Genomic DNA, 24501 nt, shown 5'->3' with positions numbered 1-24501 from the left:
TGATATATAAGAGATTTTTAAAAAGATCTTATTTATTTATTTGACAGAGAGAGAGAGAGCGCGTATAAGCAGGGGGAGTGGCAGGCAGAGGGAGAGGGAAAAGCAGACTCCCCACAGAGTAGGGGGAGCCTGATGAGGGGCTCAATCCCAGGATCCTGGGGTTATGACCTGAGCTGAAGGCAGTTGCTTAACCAGCTGAGTTACCCAAGCACTCTGTTGTAGAGCTTTAAAATGTGAACTGCATATAAGTCTTTTGTTGGATATATGAGATGCAGATATCTTCTACTCTTTGCTCTTGGGGGCTTTTAAAAATGGGGTTAAAAATGGGGTTAAGATGAGAGACTATGGACTCTGAAAAGCAATCTGAGGGTTTTGAAGGAGTGGGAAGTGGGAGGTTGGGGGAGCCAGGTGGTGGGTAGTAAGGAAGGCACATATTGCATGGAGCACTGGGTGTGGTGCAAAAACAAGGAATTCTGTTATGCTGAAAAGAAATTTTTAAAAAATGGGGTTAAGTGTTCAGTGTGTAGAAAATAGAGTCATGAGCCCTGCTTGAGTTTCAAGAAAGTGGACATTTGAAGGTAAATCAAAAGAAGAGAAACCTGGATCTTGTTCTCTTTAAGTTTGCTTCAGCTTTGTTGAAGTAGGATTCCAAGAGCAGCTGGGTATGCTTCATATTCTTGATAGAACCAATCTTTTCTTTATTTGGCTATTGTCTCACATGCTGAAAGGGAGTCATTAATCATTGACATCCCAGTAGAGTCTATCCCACATAATGATGAAGTACTATATAATTAGGTCACTAGATATTTGAATAACAACTGTGGCTGTGCACTGTGCTGGAGGCACAAAGATGGGTATGTCATGCCCCTTAATTATGTGAGATTTTAGGGCACTGTTGGATGCTTTAGTATCTGTATCTTATTTGAGTGCCTGAGGGTAGGATGACAGCTAGACTGGTAAAATAGAAAAATGTATTTTCCTGCTCCTGAAACCTTTGATTTTCAGTTAGTCATTGCCCTAAATCTGTGAGATCTTTATTTCCAAGAAATGCCTTTCTCTCATCCTGATAATGCCACTAATTAATATCTTGTGAAATTCTCTTTCTCAAAATGATGAATTTAAATAAAACGTGGTGGGACCTCGGTGTGGCTCAGTTGGTTAAGTGTCTGACTCTTGATTTTGGCTCAGGTCACGATCTCAGGGTCGTGAGACTGAGCGTGGGGCTCCACGCTCAGCACAGAGTCTGCTTGGGGTTCTCTCTCCCTCTCTCCCTGTCCTTCCTCTCATTCACTTTCTCTCTTTCAAATAAGTGAATAAATAATCTTTTAAAGTAAGTAAATAAACAAAGCATGCAGAAATTACTTAGTTATAGCTTTAAGATACTACAAGAGAAAAAGGCCATAAAATAAAGATTCTTTTCTCCCTGCTATACGAGAGCACCCTTAAAGATTCAATATTAGTCAACTGAAATCATGCTGAATTTATTAAGGGCAAATATGACAAGTATTATCCTAAACACTGAAGAGTTATAAAAAGTCTATAACATATAGTTCCTGCTTCAAAGAACTTCTAATACACTGGTCGTGATAGTAGTGTGCATCTGTGTGTGGAAGAAAAGTGTTAAGGATGTGACAATATCAGCAATGACAACGTGAACATAAAGACCTAAACCAAGTGAGAGGAAGGGTTACTTTGGTTTGATTGTAATGAGAAAGCGTTATACTGATAAAGATAATGGAGCTGTTACTACAAAACAATATTCTCAGTCATCAAAAGCTAAAAACAGGTGTTCCTGATTGGTGGTTGATTCTACTCCAAAAGGCAAATTAGAGACCGAGATCCTTCCATACTGTGGGTCTACCATCTTCAATGTATAGCTTCCGTGTTTGCTCAGCTTGTCCACTGTAAGCTGGCAGTAGGAGAAAGAACATGGAGGATGGGAAAGTTTAATAGCTAGATCTGCAAAGGGTAGATGTCATTTCCACTCAAGTTCCATTGGTTGGAACTCCACCACGTGACCACAGCTAACTGGGAGGGAGGTTGGGAAGTATAGTCCAGCTGTGTGTCCAGGAGAAGAGATGGGTTTGTTGGTCACCTAGCAGACTTTGCCACAGGCTTCATGGTGGCAGGGCATTTAAAATTGGTCTTGAAGCAACGTGAAGGATTTTGACAGAGACTGGAGGTATTAATCTAGGTAAAATGAAAAGCATGAAGAATGACTCAGGAGTAGCCAACAACAGCAAAAATGAAAGCATATTTGGAAAATAAGAGATGGCCCAGTTATTAGGAGCTTTAGTGACTTCCAGGAGAGAAACTATTGGAAAAGTAGGTTGAGGCTATTTCCAATCTGAAACCACATTTTTAGAGGTTTACAAATCACACTGAGAATGTTACATCCACCATGGTTCGTTTTATTTCTTTCTTTTCTTTTTTTTTTTTTTTTTAAAGATTTACTTATTTGAGACAGAGAGAGAGCACAAAGAGGGGGGAGGGGTGGAGGGAAAGGGAGAGGGAGAGAGAACCTTAAGCAGACTCCATGCTGGGTGTGGAGACTGACACAGGGCTCATTCTCAGAACCCTGAGATCACAACCTGAGTTGAAACCAAGAGTCAGAGACTTAACCGACTTCGCCACTCAGGCGCCCCGTTTTTGTTTTTTTTTTTAACTACCGGAACTCAACTCCCACTTGCGGGAAAATTGTGGTCGAGACTCATTTTCTTTCTTTTTCTTCATACTCCAGTCTTTCCTGGGAAGTGAGTCCTTAACGTTTGTCTCTAGCACATGGTGGCAGCGGTCAAGCGGGGTGAAGACCCTCAGCATAAGCAGCTTGGTTTTAAGCTTTCAGAAAATCCCCAGGGGGTCTGCTGCCAAAAACCAGTCTAGAGAATGGTATCTGCTGAATGCTGTGTTTGGGAGGGATCCCAAGTTCAGGAGAGGGAGGAGGGAGAGGAATTCCTTTCTGACTCTAGGGCACAATCAGCTCATGCTCAGGATCCCGAAATTTAATTACCAATGTTGTTATCTTAGCTTGCATAGCTGCAACTATGCCTTAGCGTTGTAGAAGTATCCGGTCCTTTAAAATCTAGCCTCAGCGCTCAGCCTGGTGACCTCCTGACAGTGATTCATTGGGAAGGGTGGGAGCAAGGGAAATCCTTTCCCCTCCCTTCAGATCTGCCAACTTGGCTCCGAACCAACAAGAATGTTTTAGCCAGAAAATATATGTCCCCAAACTCTCTACCCTTTTTCTTACCCTGACATCTACTCCACGTTGCACTTTCTATTTGGTAATCATATGCATTCATATTTGAGAAATTAACTTGGACCTAGGCTTTACTGTGTGCCGACTCTGGGAATCTTCTCGTGGATTACTCCTCCTTCCTTCTGCTTCTGACTATGAAAATTTACCTTGGATCTACAGTTGGGGGAGGATTTATTTCATTGTTCCTACCAAGATACAAGTGTAATTGTATATGTTTCTTAGCCCATTAAAACAACAACAGAACCTTTGATGTAATACCCGAGCATCTAAAAAGTACTTTTCTAAGCAAACGAGGGAGATTTAACACATAATTTTTCAAGGTCCTGAACACATCAGTTACACTTGTATGTTATGGAAAGGAAGGTGTTCCCTTTCCTCTGGCAAGAGTTTCTAGATTTTTTTTTTCTTTAGCTGGGCACAAAACAAACCAAAAGAAATCATTATTACATTATGTCCTTTGTCCTCTGTGCACCTTTCTTCCTCTTCTTCACCAAGATGCCCTCACTGGTTCCTCTCCCTGACTACCTCCTGCACTTACAGCCTCTGAGAAACTAAATCTTGCTGGTGACACATATTTGGTGTTTTTGCTTTTTGGTTGCTTGCATGTGGGGAAGATGAAACTCTTTAGGTCAGTGGTACAGTACCAGATCATTCCCGAGCATTTTCTGAGATCTACATACCTCTTAAATCATTTGGGCAGATACCACGATATAATGGAATGGAACATGAGCAGAAATTAAGCAGACTTGAGTCCAAATTCTAGCTTTGCCTCTTCTCTCTGTGAAACCTTCAACAAAGCACTTGACCTCTTTGATCCCCTAAACCTGCTTTGTGATAGCACTGTTTAGTTTTAGCTGTTCTTGAAGTTTATCTACATGGAACAATACAGTATGTATTTTCTTGTTCCCAGTTTCTTTTACTTGATATGATGTTTGTGAGTTTCATCCAAATTGTTGCACATAGCAATAGTTTGTCCCACGAAATCTACGGTAGTGCGTTATATATCACAAGTCATCTGTCCATCCTACTCAATGGACATTGGGTTTGTTCAGTTCTTGTGAATTGTGATTCTATGATCATTTTTGTAAAATCTTGTATATATATTCTGTTGAGTAATGTGACATACTGGGTTCCCCAGGTGGCACCGTGAAAGAGATTTGCTTGCGAGAAGTATTCCTTTCTGCCATCCAGACCAAAGTTGGCTTTAAGATCAGTACCTGTGGGGGAGCAAGGAAGGTGAATCGGACACCGAGAGATAAGTTGGACTACGGTGCAGTCACAACAAAGGCCTCAGCCAACCTATGGAGAGCTCTAGAGCTGAAATGGTCCCACAGAGTTGTGCCAAATAGGGGCAAGGAAACTAGACCTTTATCCATCCTCATTTACCAGTCATTGTACATCAACTGACCTGGGAGGAAAGCATGATTTTGAATGTGACATCTGTCTTTGGCAGAGAGTGGGGGGCTACACCTGTGAGCCATTAGCCATTAACATTTCTAGGAGCTGGTAGAATGAGTTTTCCAATCCTAAAAGTCCTAGCATGTGTGTGTGGGTTGGCAGTGAATCACAGCTGTATGCCACAAGTGTCCCTACATGTCTAATTTCTAAGAGTTGACTTGCTGGTTCATAGGATATGGGTATATTCATCTTTAATAGATACTATCAAACAATATTCCAAAGTGTTTGTACCCAAACTCCCTCTTGATTTAGATTCTGAGATCCCCAAGTGGGATCTTACCATGCAGATAAAGGAGCATTTTTAGACGGAAAACACAAGTGTGAGGATATCCTACACATTAACTTAATATTTTCTATATTATGGGGAAAGCAAAACTGAGAACCCTTGGAATATGCTATTTATCATTTTCCACCTTATGGCTTAACATCCTGAAAAATGTCAACACAGTCTGGAATGTTCTGAAATCTAGTTATTGGAGTTAATAAATTCTAAAGACTTTCTTCTGTGCTAAGAAAAGAAAAGAGAAGAGATATGTCAATTGACTGTTGCCTTGAATTTAATTTTTCAGAGTGGCCAAATCAATGAAGGTCCCTGTATATGAGACCCCAGCGGGATGGAGATTCTTCTCCAATCTGATGGACTCAGGACGGTGCTCTCTGTGTGGAGAAGAGAGCTTTGGCACTGGTAGGTTTTGCTGCGGTGATGTCACTGGAGAGGGTGGCTAAGGCTCTGTATGACTCCAGTCTGGAGACCTGGGAACCCATTGTGGACCATAGGAAGAGATAATTAGAGGAAAAAAATCAGAGAAGACTGGTGGGATATGTGTTATGATACACTCATCTCTTCCGTTTATTTCTCTTTTAAAAAAATCTATTTTTGGATCATATGGTAATTCTATTTTTAATTTTGTGACAGACCTCCATACTGTTTTCCACAGTGGCTGTACAAGTTTGCCTTCCCAGAAGCAGTGCATGAGGGTTCCCCTTTCTCCCTATTCTCACCAACACCTGTTGTTTCTTATGTTCTTGATTTTAGCTATTCTGACAGGTGGGAGGTGACATCTCATTTTGGTTTTGATTTGCATTTCCCTGATAATTAGTGATGTTGAGTATCCTTTCATGTGTCTGTTGGCCATCTGTATGTCTTGTTTGGAAAAAGTCTATTTGGGTCCTCTGCCCATTTTTAAATTAGATTGCTTGGGGTTTTTTGGTGTTGAGTTGCATAAGTTCTTTATATGTTTTGGAAATTAACCCCTTATCAGATACATTATTTGCAAATATCTTCTACCATTCAGTAGGTTGCCTTTTTCATTTTGTTGATGGCTGCCTTTCCTGTACAAAAGTTTTTTATTCTGATGTAATCTTAATAGCTTATGTTTGCTTTTGCTACCCTTGCATTAGGAGACATATCTAGAAAAATGTTGTTGCGGTCAATGTCAGAGATATTATTGCCTGTTTTCTCTTCTAGGATTTTTATGGTTTCAGGTCTCACACTTAGGACTTTAATTCATTTGGGATTTATTTTTGTGTATGGTGGGTGTTTACCCTAAGAAGATGAAAACACTAATTTGAAAAGATAATGCACCTCTATGTTCATTGCAGCATTATTTACAATAACCAAGATACGGAAGGAACATAATTGTCCATCACTGGCAGATGAATGGATAAGGAAGGGGGGCGTGTGTGTGTGTGTGTGTGTGTGTGTGTGTGTGTGAGATGGACTATTACACAGCCATAAAAAGATAAAATTGTTCCATTTGCAACAACATGGATAGTCCAAGAGAGCATTACGCCAAATGAAATGTCAGACTGAGAAACCAATAGTCCATGATTTCATTCATATGTGGAATCTAAAACTTCTTGGCCTTTTGGCTAAGATCAAGTGTAGAATCTAAAACACAAAATAAATGAAAAAAAAAAAAACCCACCAAAAAACCAAAAAGCAAAATTACCAAGTGTCTATCCATAGATGAATTGATAAAAAAAGTGTGGAATATATATACAGTGGAATATTATTCAGCCATAAAAATGAGATCTTGCCATTTGTGGCAACATGGATGGACCCAGAGTACTGTATGATTTCATTCATATGTGGAATTTGAGAAACAGAACAAATGAATAACCAAAAAAAGAGACCAAAGAAACAAAACAGAAAACCAGACTCTCAAATACAGAGAACAAACTGGTGGTTGCCAGAGGGGAAGGGGAGTGGAGGATCCAGATTTCCAGTTATGGAATGAATAAGTCATGGGAATGAAAGGCACAACATAGGAAATATAGTCAGTGGTATTACGATAGTGTTGTATGGTGATAAATTTTATCTACACTTGTGAGCATAGCGTAGTGTATGGAGAAGTTGAATCACTATGTTGTGTACCTGAAACTAATGTAACATTGTGTGTCAAACTGTACTCAAATAAAAAATACTTCAAATTTTCCATTTCTTAACAAAATTTTCTATTGTGGCAATTTAAAAAATTTTATGAGAGTAGAGAGACTATCACTGAATTCCCCTTTGCTTATCACCTACTTTCTACCATCATCAGCTCATGGTTGATGATTGGTTGATGAGCCAGTCATCATCTTGGTTTATCTCTACCTTCATCTACAAGGTGAGCTCTCCTCTCTGATTAGTGTGAAACAATCCCTAGTGTGAATCTTTAAATATAAAAGCTGTTGAGAAAAAATATAAAATACCACAGTACCATTGCCACACCTAAAATGTTAAAATTTCATTTCTTTATTTCAGTATTTTGAAGATGTTACTTCATTATCTTCTGACTTGCATACTTTCCAAGGAGTGTGCTTCATTCTTGTCTCTGTTCCTCTATGTTTAAACTCTCACCAATCCTTACCTCTGGTTGCCCGCAATATTTTCTTTATATGTTTTGTTTTCAACAGGTTAACTACAATATATCTAGGTTTTTTTTTAATCTTTCTTGGGGTTTTGGGGATTCTTGGATCTGTTCCTTATTGTCTTTCATTAATTTTAGAAAATTCTCAATCATTATTTTTTTTATTTCTCCTTCCCCTTTCTCTCTCTTCTGGGGTTCTGATGACACATGATTTGTGACCATATGTTGTCTCAGCTCTTTACACATACTGTTTGGTTTTGTTTACTTTTTTCTTTTGTGTTTCAGTTTAAAGTCTTTCTGTTGTCATTATCTTTAAGTCATTGATTCTTTCCTTCACTATGTCCAATCTTCTGATGAGCCTAGTGAAAGAATTCTTCATCTCTGATACTTTTTTTTATTTCTAGCATTTTCTTTGACTCCGTCTATAATTTTTATCTTGGTGAGAGAATTCCCCATCTATTTAATATGTTGCTTATCTTTTCCATTAGATCATTTAACATATCTAACGTCATTATTCCAAACTACCTGTCTGTTATTTCTAATATCTGGTTTATCTGTGAATCTGGTTCTCTTGATTGTTTTATCTCTCTGGATAAAGCAATGGTTTAGTCTTTCTTGCTTTTTGTGTATCTCGTAATTTTTCACTGAATGCTGGAGAGTATGTATATAAGAACACTAGAGACTGAGGTAAACAATGTTTATACACAAAAATGGGCATACCTCTTCTTTTATCTGGCCATTACTGGAAAGGGTAAATTAATCTAGTCAGGAGTTGAGCTGAGTTTGGATTTTTTTGTTTCTATTATAGTTTTTAGTGTTGCATAGGGTTCTAATTCTTCCAGAAGTGTGATATTTTTACTGTGTGCCAAAGCAAGGATGCTGTATTGGAGGAGATTTTCAGTGTTTCTGTTTCATTTGCAGCTTTCCATAGTGCCCGCATGTCTATGGTACGAGATGGATCTCTACTGTCAGGTGCTTGACCCTTCTCCAGTGACAGCAGACCTCTCCTTAGTATTGGAGTAATGTTACAGGCCCCAAAAGGTTTCCTACCCTTTCTCCAAGGGCAATCCTTGGAGAAATCCCTATTCCAGTAACAATGGATTTTTGCGTGGGTTTTTAGGATGAGAAAATTGGTAACTCACATATCCAAAAGCTTAAGCCTTTTTTTTCCTATGAAAGGAAGGTTTGGGGAACTAGAAGGGCTTCATGCTTGTCTGTCAGCAGCTGATCATTGCCCGCATGCAAACACTGTCAGGACCCCCTCTCTGTCTCCAGTCTTTTCTGTGAACACCCAGTGAAGGTTTGTGGGAATTAACTTGCAAATATATCTCTGGTATCTGGGACTCCAAGCAGTTTTAATGATGGGCTATACTTGGCCTTTAAGAATTTTTGGAACTCTTAAATTACTTCTTATTTTTTACTTGTATGGAAGCATCCTCTTTTTCCTGTGACCTGCCAAAAGGAAGATGGTTTTGTGTCCTATTTTTTATTTTTCCTTGAAGGGGCTTGTCCCCTTTTGGATTTCACTTACTCTATGGCCATATGGCCTCACATTTCTAAGGAGTTCAAGAAAGGTTATGATTTTGAAGGTTTCCTGGCCTTTTATTATTACTGGGATAGGAGCAACATTCTTTTATAGAGTTCTTCATCCTAAACAGAAATGTAGAAGTGGAATGCCAAAAGTAATTTCTTAATAACTTCTCCTTTTCTCACCTCTTCCTTAATAGTTTTTTCTTCCTCCAATTGAGATCCAAAAGATACTACTTATAACTATTTGATATCTCTTAAGTATCTTTTAATCTGTTTATCCCTTTCAGGTGTTCTCTTTCTAATTTATTAATTGAAGAGACTGGGTCATATGTCCTATAGAGCTTTTAACAGCTTTGATTTTAGTGTTGACATCCTCATTTTTCTAATTTCTTTGGTGCTTATATAAGGAGAGGCTATTGATTAATATCTTTTATCCACTCTTCTTTGCAACCACCTTAGCACATTCTAATTATTAATTACAGTATTTTCTTTTCTAAAACTGTATAATCTCTTGTGATTTTTAAAAGGCATTCAGTCATATAATCTGTGACTAAAATATTTTTGTTTCCTTTTCTAATATTTTTACCCTGTATGTTATATTCTTATTGCATTAGGTACAACCTTCAGAATTATGTTAAATAATAATTGTGATAATTCATTATTTTAATGGAAATGGATTTAATATTTTATCTTCTGTTTTGGTGATTGCTTTTTAAAACTTTTAAAAAAAGATTTTATTTATTCATTTGGTGGGGAAGGGCAAAGGAATAGGGAGAGGGAATCTCAAGCAGACTCTGTGCTGAGTGTAGAGCGCTATGCATGGCTCATTCTCATGACCCTGAGATCATGACCTGAGCAGAAATCAAGAGTCAGATGCTCAACCAACTGAGCCAACTAGGCACCCCAGTGATTACTTTTTAATGTTGGTAAAAATCTCTATGTCCATGTAGATATTATTTCTTATTTTTTCCTATTTTTATTTTACTTAGAACCTTGTAGAAACAGCTGCTGGATTTACCAGGTGTCTTTTTAGAATCTAGTGATATACAAGTACTTTTTTCTTTTTTTATTATGATGTAATGAAATAGCATGATTGATTTGCTGATATCAAACCATCCTTGAATTCCTAAGAATATGTCCTCTTTGGTCATGCTTAAATACTTGCAGTAAAACCATTGGAACTGGTTATAATGATAACATTTCAGGATATGTTGGGATTCCTGAAGAAGTTTCATTCTGGGGAGTTTTCTTCTCTTACCCACTCTAGTGGCATTACCATTAATGGTCCGAGAGGGATAGTGTGCATTTTTGTTTCTTTGGGAAAGGAGAGACCGTATCAAGCTCTCTCAAGTGCTACTGTTTAGACTCAGAATATATGGCTGGTACTTGTGCTTAGGTCAGGCCAACCTGTGATACTTTCTTTAACAACACAAATCTAGCAACTGGCATAGAAACTGGCAAGCCCAGGTTATCCCTCCCTTCTCTATAAGCATTTATTGAGCACTTACAAGATACAATATATATACAGGCTTTAACTTTGCAGGATAAGATATCATGTGTGTAAACCATATTAAACCCTCAGTAACAAATATTTGCTTACTTCAATTTAATAAACATTTATTCGGTACTTACAGAGTACAAGGCATTGTCCTGCATGGTATTTAGAATATAAAATGCTTAGGACCATACCCTTAAGGAACTCAAGATCTTTGGGTACATTATTAGAAACATGCACAGATTACTAGATGACTGTTCTACAATGCAGAAACTTTAAATTTCTAAAATAGAGGAAGAGAAAAAATGTGGGAAATGAGAGAATGCTTTGGGGCCAGAGGTTCAAAGCATGCTTCAGGAAAGGGATGGAAACTGGGCTGGTTCTTAAAGAATGGGAAGGATTTGTATACATAGAAATGAAAGAACCGGGCCATGCCAGATGGAGAGAGCAGTGCCAGAAAGAAATAGAGGTTGGGAGAGCAGGGGACATGTGTTGCAAGTAGCCAGTTCACTTTGTCTAAAGCAGTGTTTTCCAAATATGAATCAAGACTCATCTGAGATCAGGAGATTAATAAAATGTCATGACAGCATTTGAAAAAAAAGATTAGATTGGAAACCTCTTAGAATGCATTGTGTTTTGTAAAGGTAAATATTACTCTGGGAAATATGTATATATAAATACACACATAAGTATCTATGTGTATAGTAGGTCTCATTGTCAAGTGTGCTTATTGTGGGTCATGGCCAAAAATGTCTGAAAAGGATCGGCTATAGCGGAGGTCATCACACTTTTTCTGTAAAGGGTTGGATAGTAAATACTTTGGGTTTTGCAGACTAAGAGGATACGTATTGTCCCTTTCACACTTGGCTCAGCCACACTGGCATAAATACAGCCATCAGTGATACATCAATGAATGAGAATGGCTCTGTTTCGATAAACATTTATTTACAAAAATAGAGCGAAGTCCGAATTTTGGGGCGTGGGCCGAAGTTCACTAACCTCTGACATCTAGGGTAGGTTGGAGGAGAGATTATCAAGAAGCAGTGCCAGAAATACAAGCAAGGAGGGGAGAATGTGTGAAGCCCTTCACCTGCCTGGCTTAGATACAGAGACACGATTTAGCTGGAACTCGGGAACCACGGTCAGCACCAGAAGGAGGTCACTTCCAGACACTTTTCAGCAAACTTTGCTTTCAAGGGATGCTGATTGCAATGTGTAGGCTGGCCTAGGAAGGAATTTGAAAAGTCTCCTGTTGTTATTCTTGTATATCATGTTCCTTTTTTTTTTGTTCCAATTTTTCATTTTTTTTAATTTTTAATTTTTAATTTTTTATAAACATAAAATATATTTTTATCCCCAGGGGTACAGGTCTGTGAATCGCCAGGTTTACACACTTCACAGCACTCATCAAAGCACCTACCCTCCCCAATGTCCATAACCCCACCCCCCTTCTTCCAACCCCCCTCCTTCTAGCAACCCTCAGTTTGTTTTGTGAGATTAAGAGTCACTTATGGTTTGTCTCCCTCCCAATCCCATCTTGTTTCATTTATTCTTCTCCTACCCATTTAAGCCCCTATGTTGCATCACCACTTCCTCATATTAGGGAGATCATATGATAGTTGTCTTTCTCCGCTTGACTTATTTCGCTAAGCATGATATGCTCTAGTTCCATCCACGTTGTCACAAATGCCAAGATTTCATTTCTTTTGATGGCTGCATAGTATTCCATTGTGTATATATACCACATCTTCTTTATCCATTCATCTGTTGATGGAAATCTAGGTTCTTTCCATAGTTTGGCTATTGTGGACATTGCTGATATAAACATTCGGGTACATGTGCCTCTTCGGATCACTACGTTTATATCTTTAGGGTAAATACCCAGTAGTGCAATTGCTGGGTCATAGGGCAGTTCTATTTTCAACATTTTGAGGAACCCCCATGCTGTTTTCCAGAGTGGCTGCACCAGCTTGCATTCCCACCAACAGTGTAGGAGGGTTCCCCTTTCTCCGCAGCATCTGTCATTTCCTGACTTGTTGATTTTAGCCATTCTGACTGGTGTGAGGTGATATCTCATTGTGGTTTTGATTTGTATTTCCCTGATGCCGAGTGATATGGAGCACTTTTTCATGTGTCTGTTGGCCATCTGGATGTCTTCTTTGCAGAAATGTTTGTTCATGTCCTCTGCCCATTTCTTGATTGGATTATTTGTTCTTTGGGTGTTGAGTTTGCTAAGTTCTTTATAGATTTCTTTTATCTGGTATGTCATTTGCAAATATCTTCTCCCATTCGGTCAGTTGTCTTTTGGTTTTGTTAACTGTTTCCTTTGCTGTGCAAAAGCTTTTGATCTTGATAAAATCCCAGTAGTTCATTTTTTTTTTTCTAATTGGAAAGGTGACTTTATTTTTTTTCCAAATTTATTTATTTTCAGAAAAACAGTATTCATTATTTTTTCACCACACCCAGTGCTCCATGCAAGCCGTGCCCTCTATAATACCCACCACCTGGTACCCCAACCTCCCACCCCCCCCGCCACTTCAAACCCCTCAGACTGTTTTTCAGAGTACATAGTCTCTCATGGTTCACCTCCCCTTCCAATTTACCCAAATTCCCTACTCCTCTCTAACGCCCCTTGTCCTCCATGCTATTGGTTATGCTCCACAAATGAGTGAAACCATATGATAATTGACTCTCTCTGCTTGACTTATTTCACTCAGCATATTCTCTTCCAGTCCCGTCCATGTTGTTACAAAAGTTGGATATTCGTCCTTTCTGATGGAGGCATAATACTCCATAGTGTATATGGACCACATCTTCCTTATCCATTCATCCGTTGAAGGGCATCTTGGTTCTTTCCATAGTTTGGCGACTGTGGCCATTGCTGCTATAAACATTGGGGTACAGATGGCCCTTCTTTTCACGACATCTGTATCTTTGGGGTAAATACCCAGGAGTGCAATTGCAGGGTCGTAGGGAAGCTCTATTTTTAATTTCTTGAGGAATCTCCACACTGTTCTCCAAAGAGGCTGTACCAACTTGCATTCCCACCAACAGTGTAAAAGGGTTCCCCTTTCTCCACATCCTCTCCAACACATGTTGTTTCCTGTTTTGTTAATTTTGGCCATTCTAACTGGTGTAAGGTGATATCTCAATGTGGTTTTAATTTGAATCTCCCTGAGGGCTAATGATGATGAGCATTTTTTCATGTGTCTGATAGCCATTTGTATTTTTTGATTGGAGAAGTGTCTGTTCATATCTTCTGCCCATTTTTTGATGTGTTTGTCTGTTTCGTGTGGGTTGAGTTTGAGGAGTTCATTACAGATCCTGGATATCAAGCTTTTGTCTGTACTGTCATTTGCAAATATCTTCTCCCATTCCGTGGGTTGCCTCTTTGTTTTTTTGACTGTTTCCTTTGCTGTGCAGAAGCTTTTGATTTTGATGAAGTCCCAGAAGTTTATTTTCGCTTTTGTTTCCTTTGCCTTTGGAGACGTATCTTGAAAGAAGTTGCTGTGGCTGATATCAAAGAGATTACTGCCTATGTTCTCCTCTAAGATTCTGATAGATTCCTGTCTCACATTGAGGTCTTTTATCCATTTTGAGTTGATCTTTGTGTACGGTGTAAGAGAATGGTCGAGTTTCATTCTTCTACACATAGCTGTCCAGTTTTCCCAGAACCATTTATTGAAGAGACTGTCTTTTTTCCACTGTATATTTTTTCCTGTTTTGTCGAAGATTAATTGACCATAGAGTTGAGGGTCCATATCTGGGCTCTCTACTCTGTTCCACTGGTCTATGTGTCTGTTTTTATGCCAGTACCATGCTGTCTTGGTGATCACAGCTTTGTAATAAAGCTTGAAATCAGGTAAGGTGATGCCGCCAGCTTTATTTTTGTTTTTCAACATTTCCTTAGCGATTCGGGGTCTCTTCTGATTCCATACAAATTTTAGGATTATTTGCTCCAGCTCTTTGAAGAATGCTGGTGGAATTTTGATCGGAATGTCTATACTGCCTAGAGCAATCTATACTTTTAATGCCAGTAGTTCATTTTTGCTCTTGCTCCCCTTGCCTTTGGCGATGTTCCTAGGAAGATGTTGCTGTGGCTATCATGTTCCTTTTAAGGAGCACAAGGACCCTTCCTCAGGTTCAAGTGACTTTTGCCTCATGAGCCTGATTTGACAGAGGAAATTCCTGAGCCCAGGAAGGAGTTGAGTGACTCACGCAGAGCCCCAGGGCTTGGAAATGGTCCCCACCTGAATTACATTGCAGTTGAACTAAGACTGATCTCGTGCCCTACACTGTGTGCTGCTTTCCACCACGGTGCTCAGTCTTTCTGATGAAAGCAGTGACTTATTCCATCCTGCAGGCACACAATAGTGAGGGACTGTTAGAAGGCCTGAGGAGCAGGACCACTTCAGCCTTATAGGGAGAAAGTAGCTTCATTCTGCTCTTATGGGTTTTATTAATGCCAGTTCCTGAGTAGCCCTGAGCTGCTACGTCGGAACCGCCTGGGAAACTTCCTAAAAATACATATATTCTATCCTACTCTTACTTGGAGTCTCTGGGGGGGGGTGGAGCCTGAGGATCTGCATTTTATTTATTTATTTTAATTTTATTTTATTATTTTTTAAATTATGTCATGTTAGAATCTGCATTTTAAGTAAGTATCCTGACATTTTTTAAAGAAGGGTTATTTCTTTCAGAGAGAGAGAGAGCCAGCAAGTGTGGGAAGGGGCAGAAGGAGAGGGAGAGAGACGCTTTAGCAGAGCTTGGAGCCATGCGGGATTCGATCTCACAACTCTTGAGATCATGACCCAAGCAGAAACCAAGAATCGGATGCTCAACCGCCTGTGTTACCCAGGGCCTCCCTTACGTGATATTGATGTGCAATCAGGAGCAGGAAATATTGCTCTAGTGAAAACCAGTAATTTTTTTCCCACCTGGATGCAGAGAAAGAGTATCCTTGAGGTGCCACAGGGTATGGTGCTGGGAGTCCAGCAGCCCAGAAATGTTAGGCTGACAAGTACATTCAAGACTCTTACCTGCCAGTTACAAGGCTCATGGCCTCTCTGACTCTTAGTTCCAATCTGTAAAAGTTAGCTGGACACAGGAGATCCTTATTCACCTTGAGATATAGTTTCCAGGGGCACCTGGGTGGCTCAGTGGGTTAAGGCCTTTGCCTTCTGCTCAGGTCATGATCTCAGGGTCCTGGGATCGAGCCCCGCATCGGGCTCTCCACTCAGCAGAGAGCCTGCTTCCTCCTGTCTCTCTGACTATGTGTGACCTCTCTCTCTCTGTCAAATAAATAAAAAATATCTTAAAATATATATATATATATAGTTTCCAGAAGCAAATGAGCTAACTAAGGGAGGAAAAGGTAGACAGATGGAAGGGTTTTAGATTCGCAGCTGGGGAGGTGCTCTGAAAATGTACCCAGGCTTTCTTGAGTGGAGGCCTTTTCCTGTGTCCCTGGAGCATGGAGCTGTGTACCAACTAGGAATGCATCGTTTGGTGCCAAGAAAGCTTGAAAATATGGATTTGACTCAGGCTCAAGAATGTCAAGCTTTTTTTCCAAGACGAGCAAGATATATCGTGAGTGGAAGTTTCCTTTGCCAGCTTCTTGAGCTCCTAGACATTTCTAAGGTACCAGGCTGGTGATAGGATTGGAGATCAGGCTTCCCTCCTATGAAAAGGTCCAAGTCCTGGACAATAGGAAACCTGTACTTCTGGCTCTGCCAAAGAATCAAAGTCCCTTAAGAAGCCAGATCACCTTTTGTGCTGGGACCAGATACTCACCACCTCCTGGGAAGAGCCTTGGAAAACTCCTTTATAGAGAGAAAGAAGAACGTATTAAAAATTCTCAGATTTAAAGAGAAGAAAACTATTCATCTAGATGACATCTGGGTAGTTCCAGTTTGAAGGAATCTGGACTTGTCCCCGGACACAAAAGGAGATATATGAAACAACTAAACCTAAGATCTATAAAACCAAAAATGTTGAAGTTTTATTTTGTTTTTGTTTTCAGTTTTGTTTTTGTTTTACCATTGGTTGATGATGTCCTTCTCGTTTCCATCTTTGACAGCAGTTTTCGAAGAAGTGACACCATTTTGGGAATGTATGAATGGTCCCAGTCCAAAGCTTTTTCCTTTACAGGAAATACTGAGGAATGGCTATGTTTGGGAAAACCTGGATGAGCTCTGAATTTGAACATCACCTTGAATATTACTATTACCTTGATCACATACTCTTAAAAAGCTAATGTCATTAGCCATATGACTGTGTATTGTTTTCAATACACAGTGGGACTGCACTCTGGGACTGAGAATCCTGGGAAATCATGGTCCTTAGCCACAGATGAGGGATCCCAGCCAGACTAAGGGTTCCTTTGTCTACAATGTTGACTAAGGGACTTCTAACAAGGAGGCCCATCCCTTGGTATTTAAGATGTAGTTCCTAAACTCCTAAAACTCTTAAGTTCCTAAACTCCTAAGTTTAGTTCCTAAACTCCTAAGTTCCTAAAACTCCTCTGTTGAGTTTTCCATAATAATAATAATCTCTTTGAATGGACACTTAGTATATGCCCGGGCATTGCTAAACCTTCTGTATGCATCCATCTCTCCCTCTGAAGATTTGGAATTGAATCCAGATCTCCTGGCACCAACATGACTTGTCCATTATTGTCAACACCAATTTTTTCCACTGTGAACTTTGGAGTACAGCCTGGTTCTCTTGAAGTAGGCTATTTTTATATCTGCCCGGTTTCTAGCACAAACGGGAGAGACCCAGCCTATGTGTACATTCCATGTCACAAGTAATTTCAAATTTTTAAGATTGGTTAGATCTTTCTGCTTGCTGTGGAGAAATCGTAAATGCCCTGAGGACAGGGGCCATGACTATTTTGTTCAGCTCTATTTCTTTGATATGTGGTAGGTCTTGGGTAATTGTTTGTGTGATGGATGGAAGGAGAGAAGGAGGGATGACAGAATGGAAGGACGTTAAGGTAAAAAGAGGAAATAAGGAAATAAGAGGAAAGAAGGTTGGAAAGATGAATGGAAAGTAGACAGATAGAAGGAAAGAAATAAGGAAGAAACAAAGGATTTCCATGTTGGTATTTCTTCTTTGTCTTATCAGTAGTTATATTTTTGGCAGGTTTTTTTTTTTTAAAGATTTTATTTATTTATTTGACAGAGACAAGATCACAAGTAGGCAGAGAGTCAGGCAAAGAGAGAGGAGGAAGCAGGCTCCCTGCTGAGCAGAGAACCCGATGCGATTCGGGGCTTGATCCCAGGACTCTGAGATCATGACCTGAGCTGAAGGCAGAGGCTTAACCCACTGAGCCACCCAGGCGCCCCTATTTTTGGCAGTTTTAAGTGAATATATATCTGGAGATCTGGGCACTTCTATCCCAAGATTTAGGAGGATTTACAAAGACAAAACAACACAAATATAGACCAGTTGGAAGGGAGAGAGGAGGGATGTTACAAATTATAGTAAAGTCAGAGTTATATAATTTTAAAACTAGAATTTTGGTATTTTCAATCATCATGTAATTATCAGTGCAAATTAATACCTAACAAAGTGCTTCTAGGAGGACTTCTTCCCAAAACCTGTGTTAATGAATAGAATTTAAATTTTAAGTATTATTAAGCATTTGTAATTTGTTTTATTTACCTGTTTATTTTCTGTGTATGGTTGACTGACAACTACCTGTAAAGAGCCTCATGTTCAATGGTGGGCTGAGTTCTAGCTTTGGTGATCTTTTATGTGTCTTAAATTCTTACAGCCTTCAACACAGACATTCTCTGCTGTATAGTCTCATGGTTTATATTATTGACTTATTTCTCCAGTTGCTTTATGAAAAGACATTTTATTTCCCATAATAGTTATGTAATTTATAGTCCAGGGCCATGCTTTCTCTTTTGTTTATGTTTCACACATGACCTGGGTGCATCCTAACTCAAGGTTGGGTTTGCAGTATTGCTGTTGAACAAATACTGCATAGATTTAACTTTCCGTATTTATACAGTGATTTTACTTAATAGTGTACCTTTTTTTTTCCAATTTATTTATTTTCAGAAAAACAGTATTCATTATTTTTTCACCACACCCAGTGCTCCATGCAAGCCATGCCCTCTATAATACCCACCACCTGGTACCCCAACCTACCTTTTTTTTTTAAAGCTCTGAATTTTGAGTTCATTTTTTAAAAGTATTTTGTTTATTTATTTGACAGAGAGAGGGAGAGATCACAAGCAGGCAGAGAGAGGGGGGAAGCAGGCTCCCTGCTGAGCAGAGAGCCCAATGCGGGGCTCAATCTCAGGAACCCGAGATCATGACCTGAGCCGAAGGCAGAGGCTTAACCCATGAGCCACCCAGGGGCCCATAGTGTACCTTTTTAAACGGGTAAAATAAAGGATCACTTTAGTCCATTCCTTATCTAGATGATCGCTAATTGTATATTTGGCTGTTTCCACGTTAGTTCAGTCTCTAGGGCAAAGAAAGAAGCCTGTGAATTTCATATTATTGACATTCTACCTCATTTCCTTCTCCTATTCATGGCTAATTTGTGTATCCGTCTGGATAGCAGATGTGACGTGAGAAGGCCGTGGTGACAGCATTATCAGTGCTGGGAGAGCAGTTCCTCTGCGGGGCTAGCTGGGACAGGCTGTGTGCCACGTGCGATGTAGGCTAGGTCAGAGCATGAGGTGCCAAAATTGACATCCCCAAGAGCCTCCTCGTAAAGTCCGAAAATCAAAACTCCCTTTCGGACCCTGCATAAACTCCCTACCCTGTGCTGGGACCCAGAGCTCCACCTGGAGTGGGAAGAATGTCTCCATCACATAAAATCCTGTTCTTGGAGTCTCCCCAGTTCCAGTTGCCTTCACCCTTCAATTCATCCTCCAAGCTGTTGAAAAGTGGCAAGGGAGGGTGTGTGTGACGACTGAGTATGAAATGAAAACCAAAGAGTGGACCTCGGAGGCTGTGTCCACATCTACCAGGGCACTCTGGGACTGAGAATCCTGGGAAATCATGGTCCTTAGGCACAGATGAAGGATCCCAGCCAGACTAAGGGTTCCTTTGTCTACAATGTTGACTAAGGGACTTCTAACAAGGAGGCCCATCCCTTGGTATTTAAGATGTAGTTCCTAAAATGGCACTTGCAGGCTTCCCCACCTGCTCTCTGCTAGTTGCTAGGTGACCCCAGGAGAACAAAACGTAATGACTTCAGAATGACAGTTCCTCAGCCATGTGGTGCAGACCATAAACCCACTGAAATGATTGCCGGTTCAACTTACGACTGTCAAGGAGTCGTTCTCAGGGAATCGTGTTGTTTTCCTCCACTCTGGTGAGAAAGAGACAGGGTGGGATGTAGGAGTTAGGAGGTTCCACTCTCCTTTACCTACCAGTACCGGTGTGCTCATGAGGGAGAGTTGTGTTAGCTGGCTGGCCTCCTCCAGGACAGATGGCTTGATTGCCTTGGGGCACATGTTAATGAAATCATGGTAATATGTCTGATTTATCGAGCCCCTCCTAAGTGACAGATACCATGCTTAGGGCCTCCTATACATGGTTTCATGGAGACTTCTCAACACTGAAGTGAATTAGGGACCGTAATGGCTCCTCATTTTCCAGGTAAGGTCATTGAGGCTTAGGGAAGAAGGTCAAGCCAATGGTCAAGGTAACACTGGCGGAGTCGGGATTGAAACCCAATCTCACTGGCTCCACAGTACCCTGCTGCCCCCAGTTAAGGCCAGGCTGAGGGGTCTTTTACTCCTCTGTGGTGATTCTTTTAGATGAGGGTGGAGCAAATGCCAGGGGACTTGGGAGAATGGTGTCACGTAAACAACACAGTGCCAGGATTTGACAGACCTGGCTCCAGTCTTGACTCCTCCTCTGTACGGCTGAACCACCTTGCAGAGATTGCTTAACTTCTCTGGGCCTCAGTTTCCTCATTTGTAAGGTGAATATTCAGTGGGATGATCTGTAACATTTTTTCCAATGTAACATTCCAGGTGACGTCTAGGCAGCTAGCTACTCTCACTGAGAAGTGAGTCCAGTGAATTAGATCAAGCTACATACAAGAGTTTCACTCAGTCATTGATTTGATGTCATCATGCAGTGAATATTTCCTGCACCCCTTCTATGAACCAGGGCCAAGAGAGAGTGATGAGTAATTTCAGACACAGTTCTTTCCCTCATGGAGCTTATTGGGTGTGGCCGTATTAGCCAAATGCCCTATAGGATATTGGTGTCAAGCACCGTCATCATCATCATCATTGTCATTATCATCATCAATGTTGTCATGAAATTTATTGCAACGTATTATTATTCACTGGGATCCACAATGGCCATAGCACCGGTCATTGGTCAGTTGCAGCCATCCTACCTTTCTGAGCTGACAGCTGTCTCTTATATACCAGTTACATAGATCCTGACCTGCTGATACGTGGAATAAATTTGTTCTCCAATTTGTGAAAGTTTTAGGGCATTTGTTTTTGGCGGTTTTTAAAATAATTTTTTATTTTTTTATTAACATATAATGTATTATTAGCCCCAGGGGTGCAGGTCTGTGAATCACCAGGTTTACACACTTCACAGCACTCACCATAGCACATACCTTCCCCAATGTCCATAACCCCACCACCCTCTCCCTACCCCCCTCCCCCTGGCAAACCTCAGTTTGTTTTGTGAGATTAAGAGTCTCTTATGGTTTGTCTCCCTCCCGATCCCATCTTGTTTCATTTATTCTTTTCCTACCCCCCAAACCTCCCCATTGCCTCTCAACTTCCTCATATCAGAGAGATCATATAATTGTCTTTCTCTGATTGACTTATTTCGCTCAGCATAATACCCTCTAGTTCCATCCATGACGTCGCAAATGGCAAGATTTCATTTCTTTTGATGACTAGGACATTTGTTTTTAAAAAGCTTAATTTTTAAGCATGGAAAAGTGGCAGTCTTTCCATGCACCTTGCTTTTGGGCATGGAAAAAGCTGAACAGAAGCGATTTGAGGCATGAAAAACACAAAAACCCCAAACCAACCTGTCACAATTCTATAGCACGTTTTCAAATCTCCAAGTCACCTGAAAGGGGTATCTCACACTTTTCCCTTCAAACTCCACTATTTAAAAAAGACAAATCCTTGTCTTGAGTGGACCAAAAGAGGATGGGGAGACTTTCAGTGCAGACTAGTAGAAAAATGCATTTGTAAATGATCTGAGGTTAAATTGATCTGAGAAGAGAAGCAAAGGGAAATCAGCAACTTTTCTGACCATCTTGTGTGCGAAGGAGGAAGAGTGCCTTTGTGACCCACCTTCAGGAGGGTTGCCTCGGCTCCCTGGGGCATTTTCTCTGTCATCCTTGCAGCCCCTGAGGACCACTGTGGTTCCTGGGCTTGCTGGAAGTAGTGTAGTCCATCCATGTCAGAGCTAAAGTGCCCAGGTTCGAAGCCTGTTTTCACCACTTCATGGCTGTGTGACCTCATACAAATGGTCTAGCCACAGTCTCTTCTTTGTCAAAGGAGCTATACTGTTGTATAAATTGGGTGATTGAATACACGGATGTGTGAGGTACTGAGTCTAGTGTCTGGTACCTTCCTGCTCATCTAAGAATGGAATTTATCTCGCTTTGTAATCCCCCTCCGAGAGCAAGTATGTATAGCTCCTGTCACTTCTGGTTCGGGAATGGTGGTACTGTGTGCATTGAACATGCACGAATCCTAAAAACCATCAGGGACCGATTCGAGGGAGTGGCCCTTCTTTTTTAGATGATCACCCATCCTGGTGTGCTGGGGACTAAGAGGTTTTCTTGGTTGTGGGGGGGGGGGTACATTTACTGCTATAATTGGGAAGGTCCCAGGTTAAACTGGGATGAGTTGGTTACCCCAGAGTTGGTAAAATCCTCCCAAGTTTTCCAGACAGAAAGGGCAGGGAGAGAGCATAATCCTGACACCGGCTCCAGCAGGAGCCACCCGCGCAAGCAGAACCTGTGGCATCCACCAAACTGGAGACTAGTGGCCACTTTCATTTAGCACCAAACTTGGACAAAAAGAAGCCATCTGCCCCTAACATGGACCTCTTTTGATTATTCTTCTCCTAATGCAGTAGCTCTCAACCCCAGCAGCCCAAGAGAATCATTTGAAGAACTTTAAAAAAAAAAATACCAATGCCTGGATCCCATTGCCAAAAATTCTCATTTTAATGGTCAGGAATGAGGCCTTGCACTGATATTTGGGATTTTTATAAGTTCTTTAGGTGACTCTGATATGCAGCCTGGATTGAGAATCATAATTCTTGTTCCAGCGTGGAGCCTGCAAAAGGTACATGGTAATATCTGTTTTCCTAATTGACAAGTTCAGATGTTCCTGATTTGAGTCTCAGCTGAGATGACTTGATTGTGTTCATGTTTTATTGAGTTGATTTGCCCATGCTGAAATTTCCATGAGAAGAAAATCACTTTGAGACTGAGTATGCTCTTTATTTCCCCCTTATCTTCCATGAGGCCAATAATCTTACTGGAGTAAGTAGTCTGGATAAGGCATAACTATGAAGATGGCAAAAAGATTAGTAGTTTGTCGTGTTTGTCCAAATCCTTGACTGCACACCAAGAGGGAACCCAAGGATAAACTATGGACTTCAGGTGATAATCATGTGTCAGTGTAGGTTCAACACTTATAATAAATGTCCTCCTGCACTGGGGACTGTTAACAGTGGGGGAAGTTGTCTTTTTGTGAGGAACAAGGAGTAGAGGGGACTCCCCATACTTTTTAATCCATTTTGTTGTGAAGCTAAAGGTAGGCTACAAAATAAGCATCCCCAACTTCCTCCAAGGCCAGTGCTGACAGCTCAACTGCACGCCTTCTTCCCCATCCTCAACTTCTGTTAGTCTCTAAAACCTTCCGGGATATTCCTGATCCTAATCCCAAGATCTGCGAGACCCACAGGGAGGGGGGTCATATTCAGTCTCTATGGGATGCTTGATAGTTCAAAGTCCATCACCCATTCATAAGTGGTAGCGATCTGTTTACTATTCCAACCAGCTCTTTGGTAAATGGAATTGAATGTCCTCAGATATGACTTTCTACACACCACTGAAGACTTTCTGTCTTATAATGAAAAAAATATATCTTTCTTCTGGAAATAGGGCAGAAGAAGAAAACACCTGCTATTCTACCATTTCCGAGATATTGTTAAGGGTGGGGTGGTCCTCCTGTTGTTTATCTGTGCACATACATACAAACATATCTTACCTATATTTTGCTCCAAAAATATACTGAATATACTTCCTTGGTAAGCTGAATTGTTCCATTTATGGAAACATCTAAACAAGCTTTTGGATGGATTTTCCACAATTATCCTGATGTGTAATGATTAGCATGTATTTGTCCAATTTTCCTCTCTTCTCTTAGCTACTTTAGTAAAATGTCCTTAGGCTAAAGGTTAAAAAGAGGGATAGCTGAGTCCAAACCTGGGTGATACCTTAAGACTATCGATTATTTTTGCCAAATTATGGTCTTAAACCACACATTTATACTAACACTGGTACTCAGTATTCCCCTTCCCCTGACCTCTGCTAATTGGCAGTTTCCAAATATCATCCCATTTAATGGACTTGACCGCAATGAGACCGAACATCTGTCCAAATGTTTTGAACTCTTAATATTTTTCTCTTGCGAAATTGCTCATTTCTACCCTTCCACAATTCTCTATCGGGGTATCTCTTTTTCTCATGGACTCATAAAATATTTATAAATATGTAGTGTGTTAAGCCTTATCATCCATAATGTGAATAGCTCTTCCCTCTGTTTTTACTCTATTTATGGTGGGGTTTCAGAAAACCATTTCATACCTTTGTATTTTCTGCATTTCTTATTTAATGTACCTGTCACTGATATGGCATGATAGTT

The 24501-nt window shown here is 40.4% G+C and overlaps 1 protein-coding gene across 1 annotated transcript in view; it reads left to right on the top strand.

Moving 5' to 3' along the window:
- PGM5 (phosphoglucomutase 5) overlaps nucleotides 1-24501 on the top strand; it is a 201433-nt gene that overhangs the window by 114579 nt on the left and 62353 nt on the right. The window contains exon 7 of the mRNA XM_044265946.1: nucleotides 5287-5402. Within this exon, the coding sequence (XP_044121881.1) occupies nucleotides 5287-5402 (116 nt within the window). The remainder of the gene's footprint in view (nucleotides 1-5286; nucleotides 5403-24501) is intronic.

This window comes from Neovison vison, chromosome 9 (assembly GCF_020171115.1).
Source record: "Neovison vison isolate M4711 chromosome 9, ASM_NN_V1, whole genome shotgun sequence".
In the NCBI taxonomy this organism is placed as follows: Eukaryota; Metazoa; Chordata; class Mammalia; order Carnivora; family Mustelidae; genus Neogale; species Neogale vison.
The sequence above is the reverse complement of the archived record's forward strand: the minus strand, read 5'-3'. Positions and strand labels throughout refer to the sequence as shown.